The 27,657-nt window shown below is 54.8% G+C and overlaps 1 protein-coding gene across 1 annotated transcript; it reads right to left on the reverse strand.

The window, feature by feature from the left end:
* Window positions 1-1,396: 1,396 nt before the first annotated feature.
* On the reverse strand, window positions 1,397-26,327 carry FRMPD3 (FERM and PDZ domain containing 3). The gene is made up of 14 exons (XM_034064041.1): window positions 26,177-26,327; window positions 25,907-26,009; window positions 25,506-25,551; window positions 24,484-24,588; window positions 23,472-23,579; window positions 22,825-22,956; window positions 22,278-22,397; window positions 22,013-22,149; window positions 21,130-21,253; window positions 20,425-20,514; window positions 19,632-19,811; window positions 9,584-9,728; window positions 5,124-5,945; window positions 1,397-4,309 (listed from the first exon to the last, which is right to left on the reverse strand). The coding sequence occupies exons 1-14, from the start codon at window positions 26,325-26,327 to the stop codon at window positions 1,464-1,466; spliced, it is 5,109 nt and encodes a 1,702-aa protein (XP_033919932.1). The 3' UTR covers window positions 1,397-1,463.
* Between the last annotated feature and the right edge of the window lie 1,330 nt (window positions 26,328-27,657).

The following is a 27,657-nucleotide window of genomic DNA, read 5'->3' on the forward strand; positions in this document are numbered from 1 at the left end:
AGAGCCAAACACAGGATTCGAGGTGCAGCCTCACCAGTGCCCAGTACAGGGGCACAATCCCTGCCCTGGCCCTGCTGCCACACTGGTGCTGATACAGGCCAGGATGCTGGTGGCTTCTTGGCCATCTGGGCACAAGCTGGCTCCTGCTGTGGCTGTGGATCACCACCCCCAGGTCCTTTTCCACCTGACAGCTTTCCAGCTGCTCTGCCCCAAGCCTGTAGCCTTGCTTGAGGTTGGTGTGGCTCATACGCAGGAGCTGGCACTGAATCTCACACAATTGGCCCCAGCCCATCCAGATCCCTCTGCAAAGCCTTCCTACCCTCAAGCAGATCCACACTTCTACCCAGCTGGTGTCATCTGCAAGCTTACTGGGAGTGCACTTGATCCCCTTGTCCAGGTTGTCTATAAAGACATTAAACAGAACTGGCTGCACTGCTGAGCCCTGGGGAACGGCACTTGTGACCAGCCACCGATGGGATTTAACTCCATTCACCACAACCCTTTGGGCCCAGCCATACACCCATCCAAGCCATGGACAGCCACTTTCTCTAGGGAAATGCTGTGGAAAGCTGTGTCAAAGGCTTTACTACAGCCTAGGCAGACAACATCCACAGCCGTTCCCTCACCCACTAAGCAGCTCACTATGTCACAGACGATCAGGTTAGTCAAGCAGGACCTGCCCTTCATAAACCCATGGTGACTGGGCCTGATCACTTGGTTGTCCTGCACGTGCCATCAGATGGCACTCAAATGGTCTGCTCTAGAACCTCCCTGGACACAGAGGTCAGGCTGACAGCCCCATGGCTTCCTGTGTCCTCCCTGCTTGAACTTGTTAAGTCCTTGCCTTTTGCCTAAGCTGTGTGAGCAGAGCCTGGCAGGGTCACCCAGCTCTGCCCCAGGATTATGACCTCCTGTCCATGCTAGGACTGCTTCCCAAGCCCTAGCACAGCAGCAGGGACTTGCACCCCAGCGATCCCTTCTGCTGCTAATGATGCTGCGTCTGTGGGCCAGGAAGAGCCTGGAGGCAGAAGAGCTGTTTACGTGGCAAGACACTGGTTTGGCTCTAAACTGCCCAAGTGAAGCCAGGAGATGTCAGCTCAGTTCCTGCTCACTCACTGGCCCACCATGGCAAAGGTCTTTGCACAGGCGAGGCCCAGAACCACATGAGTGTGGAGATGGGGTGTCTGTGCCCCCAAGCACCATCACAGACAAACCAGCACCGTACAGCTGCTTGACAGCCCCAACGAGCTGGTTGCACAGCTGGCAGCAGGACACACAAAACCACCTTGAAAGCACCACCAACACAACCACAACCACCACGTTCTGCAGAGACAAAAGAGCATTGTGGCCACCACAAACCCCAGTAGATGTGAGCCTGTAGACACGCATCCTCACCAGACCCTATGCGACTTGAGACCCACGAGCACACGGCACGCACCGGCTTGCTGGCTGTCGCAGCTGGTTTACTTATTGATCAGCGTCTTCAGGGAGCGCGTGAGGGTGCTCATGACATTGGCAACTGTGGCTGACTGGCGGCTGAGCTGCTCCACTGCCTGCTGGTGGCTCAGTGTTCTGGCCGTGGACTCCTCCGCAGCCTTCAGCAGGAAGGTGTAGTTCCTCACCACTTCCTCCACCTTGGCCAGCAGCTCTTGGCGCTGTGCCTCCGAGCGCACCACGTACACCAGCCTCACAAACGTCTCGATGAGGCTGCTGAGCACCTGGAAGCTGCTTGTGATGGCAGAGAGCATGTGGGTCGGGCTCTTGTCGACGGCTGCCACGCGGCGGCAGGATGCACGGAACTCCTTGAACTTGAGGGCAAGCTCTTGCTTGTACTCAGCCAGTTGGGAGATGTAGGGTTTGCAGTCCCGGACGTCAGGGCTCACCACGCACTGCCTCAGGATAGTCAGGAGCTCATTGGTGTCCAGCTGCACTTGCAGGAATCCATTGGGAAAGCTGTAGGCATGGCCTCGAAGGGCGTTGATCTTTGTCAGGCTCCCCTCAAAACTGGAGGTCCTTAAATCTATTTCCTGGGTCTGGCTGTCACTGGGACTGCTGCAGGCTGTTGCGTCCAGGACCTGAAGAGTTCTGCTCATGACTGGGACCATTTGATTATCCAGTTTCATTCCTGGGAGTATCTGCATGGGGATGGAATAGGACAGCTCATCCTTCTCACTCCCATCATCTGCAACATCACATTTCCTGTAGTAGAAGCAGTACCGGATGGAGCAGCACTTCTCATCCTCCATGTCTTCATCTCGCAGCTCAGCAGGGCTCGGATACACCTCCTCCTGGACAGAGAACACTGCTGAACCCTTCTGGTTCTTCTTCTCTTGTGCTATCTGGACATAGGAGGGTTCAGGCATTCCAGTGGCTTCCTGGATTTTGCTTTTCAGAAGGGGACAAAGGATGCTGGGCTCAGGCTCTTTCTGTGGGCCCTTCTGTTTGGTTGTATAGATGTTCTGGTAGATGTCAGAGGACAGGGATGTCCTATCAGTCTTATCTATCTCACTGACACTGTAGCGACGCAAAAGCTTCCTGTAGTGTGGAGCGCCCATGCACTCCCCCCGGGAAGCACACGTGGTCAAACAGGACATGCTGTTCTCTGGATCCGACCGGTACTCTCTGGACTCTAAACTCGTGGATCGCATCCGCTTGCCTTTGGAAGGGCTCCTCATGCTTGTCAACCGAATGGCTTCCTCCTGCTTCTGTTCATTGCCAGCTTTATCCCTCCCTCTCCTCTCCAGCTCTGGCATCACCATGTGGTTGGGAGGTGGCCTCACTCCCCTGCAGATCCGCTTGCAGTCACAACTACGCCTTTGCTCCCTCGACATCCCTGGGACCTTCTGCACGGGGCTGCTCCTTAGCTGGCAGCTGCAGCGCCCAGGGGCAGGAGGGTGAAGGTACTCCTGTGGTGGGAGATCACCTTTGCTCTTTGGCTTGAGCAGCTCCTCAAGGAACTCCAGCTCATACTGTTTCACCTTCTGCAGCTGGGCTTGCCGCTCGTCCGTCTCCTTCTTCAGCCGGGTTGGAAAGGTTGCTGAGAACAAGTTCCTCAGCCTGAAGGAAGCTTTCGGAGCTTTGGGTTTCGCTGGGACATCCGCCTCTTGTTGGGTCACCTCCAGGGCTTTTTTGGAAGGCACGGTACTGATCTGCAGGCTCTCGGATCTGTGCACCAGCTGGACTGGCCCTTTGGGTTCCTCACTGGTGCTCCTGAAGGCGCTAGCAGGGGATGGAGAGCGCACGTTGCTGCTCTCAGCTTTGAAGCCTTTGGCTGAGCTTTCCTGTTGCATTTTCTGCCCTTGGTTTGAAGGAGCTGTGTGTTTCTGAAAGACGAGGCTCGGAGCTTCCCCACCTGCCTTTGGACCTGGCTCTCCACTTGTGGCTCTTCCTGCAGCATCCCTACCTGCTTTTTGCTGGTAGCTTTTAGAGGCAAAAGTCTTACTGGGCATCATTTCCTCACCTGAGCTGCTGTGGAAAGCTTCAGCCTTACTGCCGTGAGCTTCTTTAGGACTTGGAGAGTCTTCACAGTGCTGCTGTGGAGGGAGCTGCTGCTGCTGGCAGTGGCACGATGTCTCTGCGCTTTGTGGACCTCCTTTGGGTTTCAAAGGCTTGCTGCTGGGGACACAGCTGCTGGTACCATTCATGTTCCTGTCCTCTTTCGAGGCTGCTGTCACCTGTGGAGCTGAGCCTTTTGCATTTGCCACTTGTTGGAGCGCAGCCGCAATGATGGCTGGAGTTACACCACTTTTCTGATCCAGGAGGAGCTTGGAGCTTGGCTGGACCTCTTTGGGCATCTTCTCTTGTAGATCCTGTGCCTGCTCCATGCTGGGGACCGCTGTGGCATGCAGAGATACCTCAAAGGCAGCTTTAGGGTGGGCTGCACCTTTGCATTCAGAGCCTGACACTGGAGCCCCCCTGCCCTGCTCACTGAGCTGGGGGGCCAGCACTGGCTTGGCAGCTGAGGGGTAGCTCCTCTCAGGATGCTGCTGCTCCTGCTTGCTCTTGCAGTTGGTGAGGTTGGGGCTTTGGTTAGAGAAAGCTGGCTTCAATGAAGGGGTTGGCTCCTGGCGGCTCAGGGCACAGGGGGAGGTGAGGACAGCCTGGGCAGCACAGCTCTGGATTCGGAAGGGCAAGTCCTTTCTGGCCAGGAGGTTCTCTTTGTTGATGTGTTGAGCGAGGAAGTAGGCTGCGTTCTGATGCTGCTTCATGGCAGACACCATCTCTGAGATATCTGTTAGCTCCGAAGAGTTGGTTTCATGGCCAGAATCCAGGGATGACTCGGGAGTGATGGCAGCCAGCACAATAAGACCTGAGGAGGACACAAAGAAAACCCCACGACAACACTCACACCTCACTGGTGTACAGAGGAGAGGGGAACCTCATGAGGCAGGAGGGCTCCAGGAATGCAGGACACAGCATCCCACTGGAGATGTTTTAGTGACTTCCCACAACTAAGAGTTAATGCTTTTAAGAGAGATCACTTGTCAGCACCAGCTGGCTTGCTAACTCAACACAGCAACAGATCTTGGCCAAGGAACAGGCCCTGGGAAGCTTTCCAGTGTTAGTGATAGCAGAGCTACAGAGACTCGTCTGGCCCAAGAAGGAAATAGGGCCAGACAGGTCCTGTACTCTGCCATGGTGAACAGGGAAACCAAGGTGGGGAGAGGGACAAAGGGCTGTGCTGCCAGCAGGCTGGTCCCAGAGACACCCCTCTGACAGCAGGTTTGCTCTGGGAAGGGCTCACACTGCAAAACCTGGGTGAGAACCTGCAAAGACCGAGGGCCAAAGGTACCAACTGCATGGGGTTACAGCCGGGAGGCACCCATGCTCACAGTACTGGCTTGTTAGGGACTCATTCCAGCATTGTGGCATATGGACTGTGGCAGATAGTGGGTAATCAAGACACTTCTTCAGGCACCATCAAGGAGATGAGTCCCACTTCTGCTCCTTGGAAACCTCCAGAGCAGCAGTTCAGCTGCCCCTGCTACAGCCTGTTGCCACAACTTGGATTTGCTAGAACCTGCTCCACAGTCACATACAGAATGAAAGGAGACTGAAGGGAAGGATATACCATAGGAAAGAAAGGCTACAAGGAAGAAAAGAAGTCATAGCCATCGAAATACCTGCTGTCTGCTGTGGAGGGGGATGCGGACAATCCTCTGAAGCAGCCAAGGCTTCCAGTGCTTGCAGGGTGGACACCAGGGCATCATCCAGCTCTTGGGCATGGTCTCGGACCGTCCGTGGTTGTACATTGTCTATCAGTGTGACAGGGATCTCATCGTAGAGGATGCCACAGAGGTGCCGGCCCTGCTCCTGGCTCTGGGCAGCCGCGCGGCGCTTGGGATCATCCTCATCCGAGCTGTTGTCTCGGAAGCCGGGAGGAGGTGCAGCAATGGCAGGGAGCAGGGACGTCGTCTCGTCTTCTTCCTCGTCATTCCCAGGAGGGGGAAGAGACATCAAGTCCACCATGTTATCCCGGGTGCTGCCGGCCTTGCCTCCTTTGCATGAGGCCAGCCGGCTCTTGAGTTTGGCTTGGCAGGACTCACAGTAGAAGTGCGAGGCATCGCTGCGCAGGTGGGTGTCTATGGTGTGTGCCCTGGCCCTGCCTGTGTGCCTGTCTTGGTCAAGGCCATCCGGGTCGTACTCCTTGCCCGTCCCGTTGTAGCCTTGGCCAGAGCTTTTGGAGGTGGGGTCGGATTTGGTCCTGGGGCGGGTTTCCTCAAAAAAGATCAGGTTTTCATTGATGTCCGTCCCGCTCTCTCTTTCCTTCCTCTGCTCTCGCATGTGCAGGTAGCAGAAGCTGATGAGCTCCGAGTCCGAAGCCCTGGCTGATGGAGCCCCGGCTGCTCCGGTGCCGGTGGCAGAGCCAGCCACCAACCCGCTCTCTTTCTTTCCCGTGTGCCCCGGGGCAGCAGGCCGGTGGAAGTTGTGTGCGTTGATGTAATCTAAACCAAAACCACAATGGGCACATTAGCAGCAGCACCCAGGAGAAGGGGAAACAGCACCGGGAAGCTCCTGCTCACCCTGGAGGAGCATCCGTGTGTGCTCTGCCCTCCAGCCCTCAGCTCGGTGTGCAGATGGGAGATGCAAAGAAAGAACTCTCCTGCACATGCAGGTTGGAAGGGCCCTTTAAAGGCCATCTGCTCCAACCCCCCTGCAATGAGCAGGGACATCCTCTACTAGATCAGGTTGCTCAGAGCCCCATCTAACCTGACCTTGAATGTTTCCAGGGATGGGGCATCTACAGCCTCCCTGGGCAACCTGTGCCAGTGTTTCACCACCCTCATCACAAAACAGTTCTTCCTCCTTATATCTAGTTTGAATCTACCCTCTTAGTTTAAAACCATTACCTCCTGTCCCATGCTATGGGTTCTCCCAAAAGGTCTGTCCCCATCTTTCTTATAAGCCTCCTTTAAGTATTGAAAGACCACAAGAAGGTGTTTCCCCAAAGCCTTCTCTTTGCTAGGCTAAAACCCCCACCTCTCTGCCTGTCCTCCTAGCAGAGGTGTTCCGTCCCTCTGATCATTTTCATGGCCCTCTTCTGGACCCACTCCAACAGGTCCATGTCCTTCTTGTACTGAGAACTCCAGAGCTGGATGCAGTACTCTAAGGGGGAGTTTCACCAGAGCAGAGTAGAGGGGGAGAATCCCCTCCCTCAACCTGCACACTTCTCTTTATGCAGCCCAGGACATGGTTGGGTTTCTGGGCTGCAAGCACATGTTGCCAGCTCATGTCCAGCTTTTCATCCACCAGCATCATGCCCTCTGCTCCTGCTGTTAAGCATCACCCTACAACAACCTCCTGTTGCTCCCTTGTGTAAAGCAAGCAGCTGGGATACTGCCTGAACTTGTGGTCAGTGGTCCAGCCTCAGGAGGGGCATCTGTCTGCGTTACAGGTTGGATTGTGCAGCTGTGCTGGGAATGGCTGCCAGGGGCATGCAGGCTCCATCTTACCAAGTATAGATTAAATCAAATAAATCCCAATTAAATTCATTAGCTGAACAAATTGGACACTGCGTCTCCCCAGATACGTTTGTGTTATACTGTTCATCACCTGCGATGCTAAAATCCCAGACAAAACAATATCTGTTCTCATTTATGGGCACTCTGGTCCTCAGGAAGGACAGCTCTGTGTGTGAACACAAGGCTGCTGCAGCTGGGGATGCACGTTCAGCACGTGGACCGAAGCAGAGGCTTTCCCAAAGCATTCTCCCTGGGTGCCTGTGCTGAGCCAGGCCCTGTGCTGGATGGGACCAGAACCCTAAAATCCATAATCCAGCTGCTGGGAGAGAAGGTCCTGAGGAGGAAATGAGAGAGCAGCCAAGGGCATGGAGCTGCTTGGCTGATGGTGGCTGGAGTGGGGAGAAGAAGGGGTAGAGGTGAATTGCCTGCATAGCTCCAGTACAGAATAACCCTTCCCATGGAAGGCAAGGATCTAGCATCCAGTTCTGCAGAGAAATGGGGAGAATGGGATGTAACTGAGAGCACTGGGACATGCATTTCTAGAAACATCTGCAGTTCAGCAGGGGGTTTCAATAGGCCTCAGGGAAGATGGATGTGTTCCTATTCTAGGCACAAAGCACAGGCCAGGGCTTGCTTTTACATTTAAGGTACTGGCACAGCCTGCCTGCAGCCTGGGAAGTCAACGCCTGGGCTAACTCGATTCATCCCAGTGGGGCTTCCTTATCATTCCTGCAGAGATGTGCTAATGACCCTGCTGCCTGTGATCTGCCCCTCACACCTCAGCCTGCAGCAGTAGTGAGGCAGGAGCTGAGCAGAGTTGGTTTTCCCATCACACACTGAATTCACTCCTGAAGGATGCCCGAGAGGCTGGGCTGAGGGTACTGGGTCTGCAGAGAAACTGTTCCCTCCACTGGTCAGAGAGGTTTTCATTGCATCCCTGTGGGCAGACCAGGCCACCCAGAGAGGTGCTGGCTCTTTGGTGTGATGGATCCATTGCTCCTTCACTGTCCAACCCACACCATGACTTCCCCTCACACTCACTCCAGCCCCCTGCAGAGTGATACTGGTTTCCTGAGCCTGTCAAGCAAAGGTCAAGATTTGCTTCCCCTTTTGGCACAGGTTTGGACTGTACCCATGAAGCACAGTCTCTCTGAGGAAAAACCCTGGCTATTACCATTGTTGCTAGAGCTTGCACATGCTGATTCATCCCCTGAGTGACCAGTAACGTGGGCCCTGCCAGACTCCCTCTGAGCCCTCGGGGATGTTCTGGGATGCTCTCCATTTCCTCCTGCATTCCTCTAACTCCTACAGCCACGTGTCCCTGTAGCCTGTCTCAGGGTGACACGACCCAGAAAAGGACTACCCTGACGATAGCCACTTCAGTTGGAAACACCCTCCACTCACAGCAAGATGTGACTAAATGTGTTCCTGTAGGACCCGTGGCAGAGAGCACAGTGACAGTCATCCATAAGAGGCATAGGTGAAGAGACAAAAGGAAACCATGCACATATACTTACACCAACATCACCAGCCAGGTCTTTCCCTGGTGTTGCCACAGATGCTTTCTTTCTTGATGCCTCGTGTGCGCTTGTCCTCCCACGTGTGCTAAGTCCGTGGCTGGGTGCCTTCCTCAGAGCTCAGAGGCACCGAGTCCTTTCCCCAGGTCCCTGTTAGCTCTTGGCACTCCTCCCACCTCGAGGAGGCAGTTCTAACACTGTGCCACCTAAACTGAAGGCTTCTCACAGCTCTCAGGGGCGTCAATGTCACTCGGGAGCTTTGGGGATAGAGTTGGCTGGGTTGGTGCTTTGCCCATCTCCAGCCACTGATCCTGTGTATTTGGTATTTCCCTATATAAAACACATTCAGTGTGAACACCTGCACGGAACACCAACACGTGGCTGATGGTTGGCTCTTGTTTGACATCACTCTGGAGGGTCATTGATCATTCTGAGGGTGACTCACACCTGCAATCCACCCTCAAGGAAGAGCGCAGTGGTGCCTGGTGGGACAGAGCCTGTCTGTAGCTGTTCTGGTCTCCTGCTGTGCCCTGATGCTCCCTGAATCAGGATGGGCACCTGAAAAGCTGCGACACCAGAGATCCCTTCCTGGTTTAGGACATAGCAGAACTGTCTGTGCAGCCCAGACCAGGCTAATGAAGGCATCAGTGTCCAAAGGCAGCAGGAGAGCAGTCCCTGGCTGAGTGCATACACTCATGTTGGTCTCCATAGGGTCCATTAGGCTCTCCACCCTAATGGATGCTGGCCAAGGAGCTGCCTCCCTGCAGCAACACACAGGCTGTTCTGTGAGGACCCAGCACTTAGCTGGCAGCAATTACAGGTCTTTACAAACAGCACCTCCTGGATCTGCTCTGCCAGAAGACCTGCAGTGAGTGTTTAGGGACCAAGCTGACACCACAAGACAGCTTACCCAAAATGAGGACCTATCTCCCTGCTCCTTGTTTTCTGGTTAAAAGGGTTCTGCAGGGAATGGAGGCAGAGGGGAGATGCCAGAGAAACCCTTCTCCTTTCTAACGCTGCAGAGCCCTGGTTGCAGGGAGGAGGAGGAGGAGGAAGGGGAGGCAGGGGAAGGGGCTCGCACAGAAAGCAGAGGCTGAAACGTACCTGCCTTGATAATCTGAGGAGGGGGAGGCTGGCTGGGGGCCCTGGAGAATATCATCCTCTTGGAGTCCACCAGGAGACGGCAGTAGCCTGCGATCAGGCAGGCGAAGTTGGTGGCTTCAGGCCACTCCATCAGCAGCACCAGTGGCTGGAAGGCAAGAGAGGTGAGGGCATGAGGGACAGGCTGACACAGGACCAGTGCTCCCAAGGGGCTGTGCTGCAGCCCTGCATTGGTGTAACTGGTGAGCTGGCTCGCACTTTGAGTACCCCCATAGGAGGGATGCATGTCCTTGCCCCAGCTCACCCAATTCACTGTGCACAAGAAAGCACCTCCCTGCAGCTCTAATTCCTGCTTGCTGGCTCCCCTAAGGATGATGAAAGAGTTGGAGCCCCACAGGGCACAGGCTGTGCCTCCAGGGCCCCCATGCAACTGGCTTCTGGTGATTTGCCTGCATGTCAATGCTCTAAGCAAGCACCAGGTTAACCCTCAGGCCCTAGGGAGCTCAGGGTGTCTGTGCAGTCTCCAGCAGCTGGAACCCCTGTTCCATTGCAGGCACCACATCACCCTCCCGTAAATGAAGACATCTGCTTCCAGCAGGATGCCGAAGGGGTAAAACCCCATGACAGGCTCCCCCAGCCACCACTCTGAGCACGTGGAGCTTATTTAAACCTAACCCTTTAGAAAATGAAGTCTGTGCTTCGGAGCAGATGGTGTCTTCTCTTTTAGCAGAGTATTTATTCGCACGCTAAAAAAGGTCTGCTTTAAAGAGAAGAAAAAAGCCAGGCACGATCTGTGTGCCACATATAACCTCACTGCACAATCTAGCGGCAGGCATTGCAATTCCCAACTCCCGGCTTGTCCCAAGGGGAGGGTTAGCTGGCCTGGGGAAGCTGTGGGGTGGGATCTGCTCTTACCCTGCTGGTGAGGTCCAGCACAGCTCAGTCAAGTGATCCATGCTCAGTCTGCGTCCCCAACACTGCTCAAGGTGGATCCACAGATGGAAAAACACTTGGCAGTGCTCTGAGTAAAGTTGTTGTAGCTCCAGACCTCATCTGCCCCTTGCACAAAGCACCCTGCCTTTAAAGGAGCTTTGAACACAGGTACAGGGCTTATCTGAGGCAAGTGGGGATGTTTGGCTACTGCTGTTGCTCAGGCTGCCTGTGCTGCTGTGCTCCATCTCCTGCTCACTGTCAGCTCTCCAGGACTCAGACCTTGTTTACCACATCCAGGGCAAACCAAGCCTGGTTTAAGAACCATTTAAGCCTACACAGTATGAGAAGCATTGAAGCTAATTTGGTGTTCTTGTTTTATAACCACAGCTGGTTCCTGGTACCCACTGGCCAGTTCTGTGTTCTGCTTAACACTTGCTTTCTTAGGCCACCAAGACAACTCTGGCAAAGGAAGACCTGGCACATCACACTCTGGACCATACAACACAATAAACATCAGCCATGCTGGGGGCTGATTCCTCCTAAGGCCAAGGTAAAGAAGTTCCCTCCTTGGCTTCCTTTTCAGGAAGAGAAAGGAAAAGAACCCGAGAAGCAAACGTGCTCCACTGAGAGGCTCTGCCCCTGCCTGCCCAAAGAGGCTCCTTCTGCACCATGGAAAATGATGCAGAGAGATGATGAGATGGCACAGATCAAAGGGGAAGTATCAAGATAGAAAGAAGAGATTCTCCACATAGCTCAAAAGAGGCAGGCATGCAGTGGTGAAGGGGGGTGATGCCTCTCAGGCCAGCTCCAGTCTTGACGTAAGTGGTGAAATGGAACCATGTGTTCCAGTTCTGCTGTATGAAGCATCCTTAAAACAAGTGCCTTCTACACAGGGCTGAGCATGCTTGGGTGGTTTTTTTAACCCATCTTTTGAAGAGAGACATTTGTACGTTTTCCCCTATCTGTTGTGCAGCAGTGAGGGCTTGAGTGCTAGCAACAAGAAAGGAATTGAATGCTGAGGGCAGGGAGGCAATGGCCATTGAGACTAAGGAAAGGCCAAGGTGGTTTAGAATTCCCTTTCACAAGGAAAACCAGCAGGGGTAAATTCCATCATATGCGAGTCACACACCACATACTCGGTTAGCTCTTAGGGATACTGAGGCTGAATGGCACCAAGCCATGGACCTTCATGACTGCTCTGTCAGTGCCCACTACTCAGTCCTTGTTTCCTACCTGGACACCAGCACCTCTGAGACCCAGCCCTACATCCACCTCTGCTTCAGGATGCTCCCACCTACCCAGAGATGGGACTGTAGGTTCTTACTGGCAAGAAGCAGCCAATGGATCAGTCCTCCTGATGGGAGACAAGACTGAGACACAGCCATCCAGACTGGTGTTTCCTGCCTACAGATAGAACACACGCAACGCAGTAAGGTGCCTCAAGCTCCCTGCCAGGTCTCTGAGCAATCCCAGCCTCCAGCCTGGCTTCCAGCAGTCATGCTGGGGTCAGTTGTAGCGCTCTGCTCTGGAAAAGAGGAACCTTAAACTGATTAGCACTGCAGCTTAGCGAGGGGTCTTAGAACTGATTACTCACATCCTGGCAAGCAGGCAGCGTGACAGTCCCTCTCTAATTGTCAGGCGCTCAAATATTGTTATTAGGGATTAAATCACTTCAGAGGCAGCTTGAAGTCATCCACCTGTGTGGCTGCCAGCACTCCAGTGAGCTTCCCATGGCCCAGGAGCCCACGCTGTGGGGGCTCCGTGTCCTGCTGATGGATACTGATGAAATGACACTGAATGCGAGCAAAGCTGCTGCAGTTGGGCTGTGCATCCATCCCCACAGCCTTCGGTGGCTTCTCTGCTGCTCTCTAACAGGTCTGGATGTAACCCCTTCCTCCATGGGGTTAGAAGGCTGAAGCTCTCCCACCCACCGAGGTAGCCCTGCCAAGCTTGCAGCATCTCACCTGCCTCCGACACTCCCACCCTGCTGCCACATCTCCCTCAAAGTGGCCAACAGATCTGGAAGGGATTTGTGGGGTCAAGATGCAAAGAGGCAACACAAGAGCAGCAGCCCCATTTCCTTGGGAAATCAGGCCACAGGGAGGAGGTGTGAGGGATGGCAGCTAAGGGAGGTGTTATTTTTAGACATCAGCAGTCTTGGTCACCCTGTTTCATGCAGGCAAGGCAGATCTGATCTTGTGGAGACAGGCGAGATGAGCAAACATCGACTGTCTCAACAGTCGCATGAGGAATTTCCAGCTGATGTTGCTAAGGGGTTTATGGTGAATTCAGGGCAGCTTTGCTCTAGGTGACAACAGCACAGGACTGTAGTCTGTGGTTTGGGTTTCCTTGTGATACCCATGTCTTGGGGTAAACAGGATTGACCTCTTTCCTTTGGCAGCACTCTGCAAGGAGCCGTTGCCTGGGGTCAGTATTGGCTTGGTCCCCAATGGGCTGGGGCTCATACAACATCCCTGCCTCCTCCTGCCATTTCTACAGCTCACTGCCCAACCTCAGCCAGAGCTGACAAAAAGGCACCAACCTGAAAGTGTGAATCTTCATTGGTTTTCTAAACTCAGTGGTGCAATAGAGCAGAGAGACTTCTGCAGGCAGCGGGAAGGCAGGGAAGGATGCAGCAGGAGCAAACGCAGCATCCTTCCTCCATAGCCTGCTCCCTGCTCTGTCAGAGTGCCTCTTCCCAGCTGTTAATCAGGAGATGGTGTTAATAACCAACAGGGAACAAGCTATTAATGAGGACAACCCTCTGGTTATCCTCCCACCACGCACTGATGGTGTGTGTCTCATGCCAACCAGCCCATCCTCTTCCTCCTCCTGACTGGCATGTTCTCACTGTGACAGCAGTGGGGCTCAAACCTAAGCGGCCCCCAGAGCTCTGCTTTCCTGGGGTGCCAGAGCAGGATATTTGTCAGGGCAGCAGCACCTTGAGGATGAAAGCTGGTTTTATACAGAAGCAAACTTATGGGGTAATCCTACTTTCATGCCTCTTCCAAACACCAGATTCCCAGTGAGATGCACATGTAAAAAGGTTCATCTCTGACCTGTGATATACCAACAAGAAGCATATTTTAAAACGCTCTTCCTACATCTAAATGTGTTACACCAGCCTGACATTACTGATGCTTTGATCTTGCAGTCATACTGCTTTGCTGGGTTTCCTACTCCTAATGAGAACAGGACTTAGAACTTTTCACTTAAAGTTTCCTGCTTGGCAACTGGTCTCTCTGGAAAGTAAATCACATACATTTATACTGGATATGAGAGATGAGTTTTCCATTAGCTTATTAAGGATATAGTGCTTTTTTCTATTATGCCCTGCCTTTAAATCAAAACTCAATGTCCTTCTGGAGGATATTCTCTCATAAAGGTGCAGGTTTTGCAGAAGAATGTCTGGAGGAAGTTTTATGGCCAGGGTTAGGCTGGAGGAGCTTAACAGTCCTCATATTTAAATTAATTTATGACCCAATCTATGCACGCTATAACCCTTAAGTTTATATGCGTTTCCTTTTAATCTCCCCACTTTATCATGTACTTTGGGTCATAGCCTGCTTCCTTTAGTGCAGTGCAGTAGAAGAGTGGGAGACGAATCTACATAATATATGTTCCTTGGTTTACTTGTGGTGCACTGCCAAGTTTATATTTAATAATATATGCATCCAGGTCTAACAAGACAGCAGTCAATTCTTCACTTGAATGTTGACCTTTCTTTCCTTCCCTTAAGCACTATTAACTCAGCTCTATCAATACCAGGCTGTTTGTGATTAGGACCATTATTTCCCATTTGTTGATCAATAAACCTCTTGCTTCGGTTAGCAGCAGCCCTTTGGGTTTCTGCAGCAGCATCTCCTTAGGGTCTGAGCAGCTGCCACCTCCACTGCCTGATACCCTCCTTGTTCCCTGCATGGTCCCATCACAACAGATGGAGAGGTGCCTCTACACACTGCAGGGCTGTAGGTGCTTCTTCCCATCTACTGCCATGTTGCTGCTGTGTCCATCCTACCCCTTTCCATCTTGCTGCACCCTGACCAGACTTTCATCTCCCCCTGGCTATTCAAAGGGCTCGTGCTGTTCCCAGTGGGATTTCCAGTGACCAGAGCACACTGGCACTTTTGGCATCCTCCATGCTCCCCATTTGTTGGAGCAGTTCTCAGGACCTCCAGGTGCTCACACCCTCAGAGCTGGATGCCTGTTTTAAATGAACAAATAAACACTGGCTTTGCAGGCTTGGGAACTTAACGTTCTCCACGTTGTCTGACCAGCTCTTATGCTGGGTGCCAGGGCAGTGCTGGGCTGGCCCACGCACTGGTACGTGCTTTGCTTTACATCCCACTAGAAAGGCTCTGTGAGGGAGAACCACATCCACCCTTCCCAGCCCAGGTACTGAGCCAAAGGAAGCCTTAATCCTCTGTCCCATGAGATGACAGTGTTTCAGAATGACTTAATGCAAATAAAGATTAATGCAGCTTAGGGAACCAGAGCCTTTACGTCCATCATCACTCCAATACTTCACACTCTTAGTGAGGGGAGAAATGTGATGGGCTTTAGTTGTCACTTGCATGAGTAACACTGTCCTCACCAGCCCTTGTGCCCTGATGGGGCTCCCCACTATAGTCACCTACAATTTGGCACGGGTGGCCGATGGGCAGGAGTTGGCTCCTGCCACAGGGAGAGGAGGAGGCTGCACCCCATGCACAGCAGCCTGTTGTTTCCATGGCAGGCTGGATGCCCCTGGAACACCAGCATCAATAGCCAGATTCCAGGCACAGCAGCAGCCGGGGACCTTTCTGAGTTAATCTTCCCTTTGTTTCCCTGTGATCCGGGCTGGCTGCAGGCCCTGCTGGGAGACAGGGAATCAATTACCCCCATGCCTGGGATTGAATTGCACTTGGCGAGCGACCAGGCGCTGTGGGCTCTGCCCTGCAGCCCAGCACAGGGATCAGGCACAGCCTGGGACAGTGCCTTTGTCCAACTGCAGGCACTTGTCCAGGCGCAGGCGATCCGGCTGCGTTCCTCCCTCATTCCCATTCAGAAGGCTTCGGCAGCTCTTCTGCCAATGTCAAGATGTTAATGATGAGAAGCTTGCTGGTGTGTGGCTGTGTGAATCAAAGTGCTCCATTTGAAAAGGCACTCCAGTGAGAATAAAACCTTTGCCTCTGCAGGAGCTGCACAGGAGGGGTCTGAGCTGGTGGAGCCATGCAGATGGACATCAGGAGCTGGCTCTGATGTGCCCATGGAGCTGAGCAGCTCTCCCCATGCCTCCTGCTCTGGGAAGCTTGGGGAGGCACAGTGAGCAGCAGCCCCTTCTGCACCCCATCAGCACTGATGCTGGGCAGGAGATGCTGACACTGCCTTTCCCAGGATGCTGAGAGGTAGAAGAGGACTTCCCAGTCCCATACTGGGGAGGAAGGGGGATGCACACTTGGAAGCCTGATTCTGAGATGGCACAGGAGCATTGGCTGCTCTCAGATGCTGGTCCCAGCACTCAGAGGAGGAAGGCCCTGGGAGATGAAAGCCTGTGGGGCCCATAGACTACTCAGACAAGCTGCATTTACCCATAAAGATCACAGGAGACACCATGTGCCACCACCCTGTCCTGGGTGGATTTATGAGCTCCAGAATCGATGCTCAAACACCAGCAAGTCCAGAGTGCAGGAAGAAGAGCAGAGAAGCAACAGCCCCAGCAGAGAGGGGACTTTGCCATGTGGGAATGACCACACGATCCTGCAAAGCACCCGCACCACAGCAGCAGCTGGGGAAGCAGCATCCTGTGCTGTGAACCTTCCCAGCAGTCCAAGCACAGCTGCCCCATTCCATCTGTGGCTGTTGAGGTGCAAGTTGCTCCTCTCATCCCAGCAGCTCCCCTGGACATTGCAGGGAACAAAAATCCTCCTTGGATCCAGCAGCAGGGATCTGGAGGCTCTGGTTCCTCTGCCCTGAGGTTGCACAGCTCCTCTATTAGGGGTGCTGCTAGTGTTTGTCTCCCTCCTTTCCACCCTTGCAGTGGTAAAGAGCTAAGGAAAGCAAAGCAGAGGCACCAGCCCCACGTTTGTATCCCAAATGGGCTGTTTTAAATAGAAACTAAAGCCCAGGATGGAAAAGCTCCAAACCAAACCAATTTAGCACCCAGTGAACAACTTACAAGACAAACACTGTTTCTTCTCCTCCTGAACTAAATGCAGATGATTTATGGTCTCCTCAAGACTGCTTGTTACCTGGAAGTCTGCCCCAGCTCCTTCCCAGCAGGTACGTCTGGGCTGCAGCCGCAGACAAGCAGCAGATAAGGATGTTTGGGCAGTGCTGGCTGGTGTGATCCCATCTTATGGCTGCTCCATAACCTGACCCCTTTTGTTAACCCTTAGGATCAACTACACAGCATCAATGACCCCCGTGCTTAGCAATGCAAAACGGCTTTTCTGCACAAATCCCTTGTCTGTCATTGACATCTGCCATTTCCACAGTAACCCAGCTATGACAGGCTGATACCACCCCACCGACCCAGGCTGCACCCCTGCATCCCTGCTGTTACCTGCGGAATGGACCAGAGCTGCCCCAACACCAGCATCCCACAACGCAGCACCAGGCATCACAGTGCAGTGGCCACAGAGGGACCAGATTTACTTGCAACCCAAGGCTTTCGTCAGCAACACGAACAACTGCAGGAGGCATGTTAGTGCTGTGAGGGAATGAATATTCTGCCTGATTTCTCTTAGCCTGTGCCATCCATTGCTGGCCTGCAATAAATGCCTCCTTTTGGAACAGGCATTCTGGGTTTAAAACCCAGCCCTTTGGGCACTGGTTGAAAGAAGACAGGTAACAGCAGACTCTACACTACCAGGCAGGCAGAGTGGCTCCCAGTGGCTGTAGGTAGTCACCTGGGAGATAAAGTGCATGTGTACATGATGATGGGAAGTTGTTCATGAGCTGCTTTTCCTCCAGTCACTGGGATAGAGGGGACAAAGGGCAAAGTCTGCTCCTCCAGCAGGGAAAGGGCTGGTGGTGTTAGAGCTAATCACAGCCACAGAGCATGGCTGAGGATCTGTGGGAATCACCACCTGATTTACAGCAGATGGATGTCAGCATCACCTCAGCCTCCAGCACGTCTGCCGCTGCTGTGGCCAGTGTCAGCCACAGACCACACTGCGCCAGCAACAACCACTGCCCTCTCCCATGCCATGAAGGGGATGGTGGCACCAGAGGGGCCCGTGCACCCTGCCATGAGCTCAGTGTGCTCCCAGGGGTGAGCAGCACTGTGTGGAGCAAGGCCAGCGCTGGACATCTCCCCATGCAGTACTTAGAGCCAGTGAGGCAGCCATGGAACTACATCACAGCAGGAACACTGAGCTCCAGTGCTCACAGTGAGCCATGAGCAGTCAAACACAGGGTCATGGCCAGCCTGTTATTGATATCACAGCTTATACACACACATCCAAGGGATGTGGGCACCTGGAGAAGACAAAAGGGTTACTGATGGTTCAGCTGATACCCCTTGGTTATACCTGCTCTGTAAGCATCAAGCAGGAGGCTCCTGCACAGCCCAGGCAGCCAGAGCTCCCTACCTAAGCTACAGCAGGGAGGTTGTAGGGTTTTGAAGGGCCAGGCACAGCAGGACACCAGGACTTCACCTGGGCAATGAGTGACCTCAATGGGGTGCAGAAGAGGGACTATTACAGATGTCAGAGTTGATCCGATACCCACACTGACATACAAAGCTTGGGTTTCACCGATGAGGGGACAGTTGAAGCAGGGTGTGAGGATGAGCATGGCTCTGGGGAGGTTACTGGGGTCTTCCTGCAGAACTGCTGGACCGGGCACAGCAGCAAGAAAACAGCCTTGGAGGAACTGATGGGCCTGGTGGAAGTGCTAAAAATCCATCAGGAGAGGAGGCAGCAGGAGAGTCCTAAACAAACCCAGCACGATTACATCTGTGAGGCTACAGCTGAGAGAGATAGCACAAGGAAAGGGCTGCAGAGAGGGCTGAGGCTTGGAGACCTTGCAGGAGATGAGGAAACATAGAGGCAGCCATAAAGTAACCCAGCTTCATCAGTCTTGTGGTGGGGAAAGTGATGAATTCAGGGGCAGCAAACCTGACCTACAGGCAAAGGCTTGCAGGGCTTGTGCCGATGCACCCTGTCTGCTTCAGGGAAGAGCTGGGCACAGGGAGGCAGTGATGCTGAGGATGCCCTGGAGCAGGGGCACAGCTTCCTGCCTGCGAGTCTGCCCAAGACATGAACAATCTGAGCAAAGGCCAACAGTTGATCTCCTTCTGCTGGACAAGAAGGCAGTAAAGCTCTGCCTGTATTGCTGAGAGTCCTTCTGAGGGGCCTGGGAGCCAGGAGAGACAGAAGACTGCATGGGGTGAGGAAGGGTGATGGGGCCTGAGCATGAGGATCGATTACCAGAACCAGCACTGCACCACACAACAGCTAGCAGGGGACGGGAGGATGATAACACACAGACCAGGAGGGCACATAGATCAAGGAGAGGAAGAACTTCTCTATGGGCTGAAGGGGAGCATAACAGAGGCAGCTGGCATGATACCTGAGAGCTGGCTTAATGGAGTCAGGGCCACCCATGCCAGGGCCACTCAGTGATCATTTCTCACATTCTGAGCCTAAAACCCCCTGTCCCATCATTTCCAGTTCATTCAATGGTCTTGCGTGGCTTGACAAGCTCCACAATGCTGCTGATGCACAAAACCCTACCAGTTCCCTCGAGTACCTGCATCCAGGCACAGCCATGGACTGTTCCTCTCCAGCCCTGAGCAGAGGTGAGCTGCTGACCTGCCTCCAAAGGGCACTGCTACTTGCCTGGGCTGTGTAACCCAAAGGACCCTGCTTGAACCACTGGGTAAGTATTTGGGTCACAACCATGTGCTGCACACCCGTGGTGTCAGCCCCTGCCTCTGCAGCACATGGAGCCAGGCAGGGGAGATGCCACAGACCACAGGCCCTGTGACCACCACGTGGAAAGGGCTTTGGAGTAGTCCCTAGAGTCTCCAAGCAGATGCTCCAGCACGCACTGAACCCCCTCAGAAGCAAGCACCAAGCGCCCAGCCACAGCCTCCACACCAGCCCCTCTCCCCTGTGGTACCCATGCCTACCTTGGCATCCAGGATGCTCGTCTCCACGCGGGCCACCCCCTGGTTCTCCCTGAAGAGCTGGATCTTGCTGACCTTGCTGAACTCTGACAGCACCGTGGTGAGGTTTGTCTTCAGGTCGATGACATGGCTGATGCCGTGCCGGGGTCCCACCAGCAGTGTGGTGGCTGGCTGCTTCTCGTCCTGGCAGCGCAAACATGTGGACAGACAGACAGACAGGGGTGAATGAATGCACACTGGGGCTGTGCCTGGCTCTGTCCATGGAGCCAAACCAGCTCAGCTGAGTCCCAGGTGGCTGCCAAGGAGCAGGAGGTGAAGCTGGTGCTGTGAATCCCCCATCCCTGAGCCTCTCTGAGGAGCTGGGAATGGTGTGCAGGATGCCAAGCCTATTTAAATCTAAAGCACTGAACTGAGTGTCCACATGAAATATTCAGGGCTGCTGGTGTCACTACACAGAAGTAGGAGCTTGTAACAAATCTGCCTGATCCGACATTGCCTCTGAGAGAAGGAAGCCGAGGAGGGAGTGAATGCACTTAGAAAAGCAGAAAGACTCAAGCCTTTGACTGGAAATAGAGATCTGTCTTGCTCTGGTCTGTGCAGGAAGGATGACCCTGCAGCGCTGAAGATGTGACCTCCTGTCTGCAGGGGCTCTGAAGGCTGTTCTGGATGGGCTTGAACCCCAGCAGGGCAGAGCAAGGGACCAAAGGAAGCAATTGCAGTGGGAGCCTCCCCTGCCCTGTCTCTCCCCACCAGGACCAGTGCCAAGCACCTCCCAGCCCATCCTGCATTACCGTACCAGTCCCACTGTGTTGAAGAGGACCCCAGCGAAGGTGGGCAGCTCGTTCAGGATCCGCAGGTACTGCAGCTTTGCCTGGGCCGTGGAAACCTGACAAAACACATCACATAGGTGGTCACCATCAACACGAGGGGGGAGAGATGAAAGAGGCACAAAGTCAGGAGCCCCTAAGAGTATCCAGCACGTTGGCATGGGCTGTGCTGGCTGCAGCCAGGGAGTGTGATGTGGTGGAGGGACAGAGGCATCTCCCCTGGGCAGATGCTGGGAGGTAACTTGGAGCAGAGGTAGAGCCAGGAAGGAGCCCAGATGCTTGATGTAACCTCCCCAGGGGATGTATAATCCCACTAGAGATGTATATGGGGCTATATAGCCCTCACCAAGGTAGCTTTGATGGCTTCAGGGATGCAGGCAGTGGCTCAACAGCCTCCTCTAGAGCTTTCCAATGCTGGAAGCAGAGATAATGATAAACAGGGGCTTAACAGAGGTATGGTGATTCAGCCAAGCTGAGAGTCAGCTCCTGGCTGATCCCATTGCACCAACCCTCCCTGTGGCCCCCAAAATCCAGATTCAGAAGTGGGTTCAGGAGAGAGAGTGGTGCCTGGCTGTCACCCTGCGATTTACCCCCCATCCATCGGGACTTAAGCAGCAATCACAGGAGCTCCCGTGCAACTGGGGACAATGGGATGCCCTGAGGGCCGGACTCACCTTGGTGCCTCCAGGCTGGCTCTGATGGGCTTTGAGCTGCTGCGAGAGGGATTTCCGGAGGCTCTTCTCCTTGATGAGCTGCAGGAGCGAGGGGGGCAGGAAGGGCTCCAGGCCCCACTCCTTCCTGCGGGAGGGAAGGCCCCACATCAGAGACCCGCAGAGCAGGGATGCTGCCCGAGAGCATCCTCTCGCCATCAGAGGGAGCCGGAGCTGCACCAGCACTTCCTCGGTGTCACAGCGGAGCAGGGGCAGTCTCCAGCCTGGGTCCCCAAGGGGATGGGACCCGCATTTGGAGTCACAGCCACCAGCACCGGGCCGGGAACGCAGCAGTGCCAGGCTCTGCAGCAGAGCCCGGCTCCCATTCACCCTCATGGTAAGGGATGCAGTGCGAATCCCCAACCCTCTTTTGGGGCCATCTCCCCCCTTCCTCCCCTGCCAGCCTGCTCAGACTCCATAGGGATTAAAGACCACTGGGAAGCACAGGAGAGCTGAACCACAGCTGCATGGCTTGGTGACCGGCTGGGATAATGCAGGCAGCATGCTTTCTTCTTGCCTTGGATGCCAGGCAGAAAATCAGCCTGGGTTCCCATGGAAATGGTCCTGGGCTCACAGCAAATATCCTCACCAGCCCTGGTGAGGCTGCTGTGTGAAGATGGATGTCACTGTGTGGGGGTCTTACACAGCCCCATGGTGGGACCAGGGACTGAAGTCACTGCTGACAAGCCTGGGAGCCACTGGCCAGCTCCAGAGGGGCTCCCAGCGCATCACTCAGCACCCCAAAACGTTGCTGGGAGCACCCCAGTTAACAGGGACTGATCTGGAGCACAGAGAGGGGACCCAGAGAAGGCTGAGTGGCAGCATGGGGACAGGGAGCAGGACTCACTCCACGTTCTTGAGGGAGACCTTCTGGCTGGGGCGGGTGGCTGAGACAGTGATGTAGATGTGGAGGGCAGCCAGCCCCAGCAGCATCTCTGGTTTGGGGTCTGTGCCAAAGCGCTCTCTGATCACATCATTGCGGCTCTGCAGGAGGGAGGAGAGGAGGCCTCAGTCATGGGGACGGAGCACCCATCACCTGAGGGATGCTCCACAGGGCACACTCATGGGCCATGAGCACCATCAGATCCCAGTTCTAGGGGTGAGTCCCCTACCTGGATGTACAGGTACTCGAATGCTGCGGGATCCCGGCGTAGCAGCTCCATTGGGTCCTTGGGGAAGAAGCTCACACGGAAGAGGCATCTCATGCCATGGTAGTGTGTCCTCTGTACAACCTGTGGCAAAGGGGAGCAGTGAGCCCAGGAGCCGTGTACATTTGGATCCTGTTATCCTGGGAACAGCCCAGCGTTCCTTGGTGTGACAGCTTTGCTTGGGGCTGCAGTGGTTTATGCCACCAAGTATTATGCCACCAGCACTTCCAGCATGATACCCATTTTATCCCTGGTCCTGTGCAGCACCAGCTTCCTGACTCTCCTGGGCAGACCAAAGATGCTCCTGAATGCTGCCTGCAGCTGCACAGCTATAGCATAGAGCATCTCCACTGTGCTGTCAGGGTGGGATGGGTCCAACCCTGGTCATCTCCCTCTTTGGCCACCCTCTGCACCCTGAGCAGGCTCCACCACCCCACAGCACAACCCCCACTCTGGTGGCAGAAGAGCCTCCCTGTGCCCACCACCATCCCAGTGACCTCCCTGCACTTACATGGGCCAGCGGCTGCTTGTCCTGGAGCAGCAGGAACCGGTGGCTCTGCTCCGGGCTGGAATACTCCAGGACTAGGGCAAAGTGCTCGATGTGCCTCAGGGACAGGCGGTCCTGCAATGTCACCATCACGTCCTGCAAACGCCATGGACAGGACTGGGTGCGAGGCACAAGGTGGGAGCTGGCACCCCACTGACAGCTCCTTCCTCCCTGGCACTGAGGGCCAGTGCAGGATGAGGTGCTGGAGTGCAGAGAGGGGCTGCAGGGTGGTACCCAACCACTGCCAGATGCAGGGATGTCACAGCAAGAGGGGACCAGAAGCCAGACCTCCAGTAACACTGCGGTGTTTGGAGGCTGCATGGAGCCGGCCCCTGGTGGGGATGCTCACAGCAGCATCCATCCTGCCTGGAGGGCAGGTTCACAGCAAGGGGGGAAGTTAGGAGCAGGAGGAAGACAGCAAACCCCATCCCTGCCAGCTGCAAAGCTGAGCCTGGGGAGGTGCAGGGGCCATCTATCATGCAGTGGCAGCTCACAGCCAGCCAAGTGCCGCTGCTGGTGATTGTACAAGGAAGCAGGAGACAAGGCAAAATGGATGAGGCAGGCGGGAGTAGAGGAGCATCACGGAGCCATGGGGGAGCAGAGGGGCCCACCTTCACGGTGGTTCGGCCATCGAACGTGAAGGATTTGATCTGCCCGTTCTCCAGGAACACCTTCAGCACGTTAGGAATGAGGAGGAGAGCTTCTTTCTTCAACATGTCCTGGCACATGGGGCCGGCAGGAGGGGAGGCAAGAAGGATTGGGGGCACGGAGAGACAGAGGGAGGGAGGGGAGAGAGAATGAGCGTCAGTGATGGAGCTGTTTTGGCATCCTCTGCTTCTCTGGGCTGATGCGCTAAGAGGCACATTTCCTTTGAAAACCCAGTGTCTGCTGATCCATCGGGAAGCAGCAGTTCAGAGATTGACACATTCACATCCCCAGCTCCCTGCAGCTGCAGCGGGAACAGAGCATCCCGTTCTGTCTGGCACATCCCAGATCATGTCCCACTCCCCGCCTGGTGTCCCAGAAGGGAGGGAATGGCCGGGATGGTTCAGAACCAAACCTGTTTCCTGACCCACAACCCAAGCCGAGCCCACCTGAACCCTGCCCATGCCCTGTGCAGGAAGGGGGGTGAAGGCTGATTTATTTAGCAAGAAGCGTTTCGATCAGATAATCACATAATTGATTTGCTTAAAAATAGAATTTGCTACAAGCACTTTACAGAGTTGCATTTTCTGGTTTTGTTCTCTTTTTTGTATGCTGCTTAATAAAACCTTCCTGCTATTAAGAGACCATGGTGCTGGGTTGCAATGCTGCTGCAGCATAACAGCTTCCATTGCCACGCAACACCCTGGTCACCCTGCCCCACGCATGGGTGCACCGGGGTGGAAGCTACAGACTTCCCTTATGGCAGCATTGGATAACCCAGGGGGATTTGGATGGGATCAGGTTTCCAAGGACAGCTCCTGAGGATCTATCCAGAGGATGTTCCCCCAACACCCTGAGTGTGCCCAAGGGCATCCCTAGGCTGCTCCCACTATGGAGCTCAAATAGGGCAGAGGAGCCCTGTGCCCCCCAGGCTGTCTCATGGGGGTGAATCCCAGAGGAAGGCAGGGCAGGACTTACTGGGTCTGTGTCGCCGACTGTCACCTGCTCTGAAAACCGGACCTTGGCCGGGTTGGATCTGAGCTTCGCCTTCTTGGCTGCGCTGATGAAAGCAGATTTGGGAGACTGGAAAGAGAGCACTGGGTAAATCACCTGCCTGCCCTCAGCGGTGGGGGGGAAGCCAGCACGAGGATGGGGAGCGGACAGCAAACCAGGAAATGGGGTTGGGAAGCAAATCCCCTCCACTGTGGTTGTACAGCGCTGCAGGCAGCACCAGGATGGTGAGCGGCAGCCCCTGAGGTCACACCAGCACCCTCAATGTGATGGGGGCTGCACCCACACTGCCTGGCACCCCCTCTGCAGGCTGGTCTCCAGCACACAGGAGCCAGGGCTCACTCAGAGACATGGGTTTGGATGGGAGAGATGAGCACTGGTGTGAGCTGAGTGGGGTCAGGAGGAAAACAAAGCTCTTATGGAGCCCAGCCCTGATGGAGCAGCACTAGGTGCTGGCATCTCCCTTGCAGAGAGGAGCGGAGCGCTCCCACTTATCTTCTTCACCAGCATCAAAGGGCTCAGTAGAGCAGAAATGATGCCCTGCCAACCGCTGCTGCTTCATGACAGTTCAATCTGCTCCATTGCCACTGGTGCTGAGCCCCAGGGCACCAGTGCCACCACCTGCTGCACTGCACTGCTCATGGCTGAGCCAGCCAGGAATGGCACATCCTGCTCTATTGCCCCTGGCATTGTGGGTCACTTCAGACATGAGTGCCCTCAGCAAACTGCATGGGTTTGGGGACATTTTTCCTCCCTCCCTTCCTTCCTACTGCCTTGCAGTGACAGGGACAGGGAGATGCTGCATGGCCACACTGACCCTGCAGCTCTCAGACCCAACAGTCTGGAAGAGCATTGGTGTGGTGGGACACCAGACCCACACCTCAGCTGAGCTGCCCCAGGGCCTCCAGAGATCCCACCTCTGTCTCCCAAATGGCTCTTATCCCCTGTCCTGGCTCCCCTGGGGCTGGTCATGGCCCCTCCAGTCTCACCTGGTGGGTGTGCAGGACCGTGAGGATGATGAAGTCCTTGGCCTTCCTGTGACAGAGAGATGAAGGTGGATGGGACCTCATGGTGGTGGACCTCAACACATGCATTTGGCTATGGAGAGAGAGCATCCCACCCTTCACAGCCCAGTGGTGGCCGTGATCTTTGTGGTGTCCTTTGGGTGCTTGGTAACATGGCTGTGGGTGCTCTCCCAGTGCTGTCCATCCCTTGGTCATCTGGGAACAGGCACAGCACTCGCCCCAAGGCACTCCCCCTGCTCAGACTGAGGCTTCCCCATCCCAGCAGTGACCACCAGTGACAGAGCCGCCCTGGGGTGTGCATTGACCAGCCCTGCACGAGCCCCCTCCCCTCCACAGAGGCAATGCAGGATGGACATCGTCCTCACCTGACAAGCTCAATGAATCTCTCTCTGGGGGCTTCGCTCACGTCCTCATCATTGATGGCCAAGATCTGGTCTCCTGGCAGGAGTTTATCCTCAGAGGGGCCGCCTGCCAGGAGAGAGGGTCAGGGCCAGCCCAGGCATCCTGGGCTGTGGGGCTGGGTTGAAGCAGGAGGGTCCCAAGCACCCCCAAACCCCTTGGCCCACTGAAGGGGACATGAACCCATAGAGGGGTCCCACGGGGGGAAGGTGCCCCCCCCACACCACACACCCTACCTGCTGCCACCGAGCGCACCACCACCGGCCTCTCGCTGCCGGCCACGAAGCCGAATCCGTAGCAGGGGTGGCGCTGGACCGTCACCTGTCGGAGCGTGTCCGAAGGCAGCTGCCCACATTCCATATCATCGCCACCGCGCTCCTCCGGCATCACATGTCAGCGCTGCAGGGCAGAGGGCAGGCTGTAACCACCCCGGCACCCCAGCTCCACAGCTCCGGCATCTCTGATGCTTGCTGCGACATCCACAGACACCCCTGTCCAACCCTGCAGAGGGGCACTGCTCCATGCCCGTCCTGGCCACTGCACCAGCAGCTTGGGCAGGGGGATACAGGACAAGAGGTATCGGCCTCAAGCTGTGCCAGGGAAGGTGTAAGTTGGATGTTAGGAATGATGTCTTTCCCCAAAGGGGAAAGTGCTGAAGTCACCATCCCTGGAACAGTTCACACACTGTGTAGATGAGGCCCTCAGTGCCATGGGTTAGTGGTTGCCTTGGCAGTGCTGGGTAAAGGTGGGACTTGATCTTAAAGATCTTTTCCCACCTAGTTGATTCTATGATTCTATACTCATGGAGATACCCCCACCAAAGGGTAAATCATGGCATCCTCTCCCAGCCTCTCACTATCCTGTTCCTGTCCCAGCATCTCACTTCATTAAATGGCAGATCTGTGCGAGATAATCTCCTGGTGATGTGACTCCAGCCATTACCTGGGGGATGCCACCAGGATGCAGAGGAGGTGCATCCCTGGCATGGCTGGAGTGTCATCCCTCTGCCTGTTCTGCAGAGGTTTACAAGCAAACTAAAGGGCTGGCTTTTTTATGCCATGTAACAGAGCTCCACAATATCTGAGATAAGTGGACACAGGTTCAGCCAGTCTAAAACCAGGATTAAGGCAGGTTTAGCCATGGCTGTTGGCACTATGGCCTAGTCTGTGCTGCCAGCCCCAGCACTCCTTGAAGCACTGAGAGCCAGAAGATGGGAAGACCCAGGGCGAGGTCATGCCAAACCTGCCCTTGGCATCCCAGAGCAATGCCAGCCATGCCTCCAGACCACTTGGCAGGGCTGCGAGCCTGCTATCAGAGAGCAATCCCAGCCCTGTTGGGATGGCAGCACAGCACAGACAGATGGCAACGTGCACGGCCACAGCCAGAAAAACAAAGTGATGAACACGCCATTGTTTCTGTGCTGCTCATCACTTCTTCCTGTACAGACTATTTAGCCTGCTTAAAAAAAGATCTTCCTTGTCCTTTTGGCAACACATCAATTGTCCTGTCTCTTATCAGGTTAGGATTTGACGCATCATCCATCTAATGCAATCTGTCTGCATTTCCCACACCCCCTGCCTGCTCCCAGCGCTGCACGTTAGCATCCACTGCAGTGGGAAGAGGGATGGCACACGGGGCTGAAAGAGAACAGGAGCTTCTTTCACAACAGGAGAAGCTGTGGCTGCCCCATCCCTGGCAGTGTTCAAGGACAGGTTGG

This window comes from Melopsittacus undulatus, chromosome 6, assembly GCF_012275295.1.
Source record: "Melopsittacus undulatus isolate bMelUnd1 chromosome 6, bMelUnd1.mat.Z, whole genome shotgun sequence".
Lineage (NCBI taxonomy): Eukaryota > Metazoa > Chordata > Aves > Psittaciformes > Psittaculidae > Melopsittacus > Melopsittacus undulatus.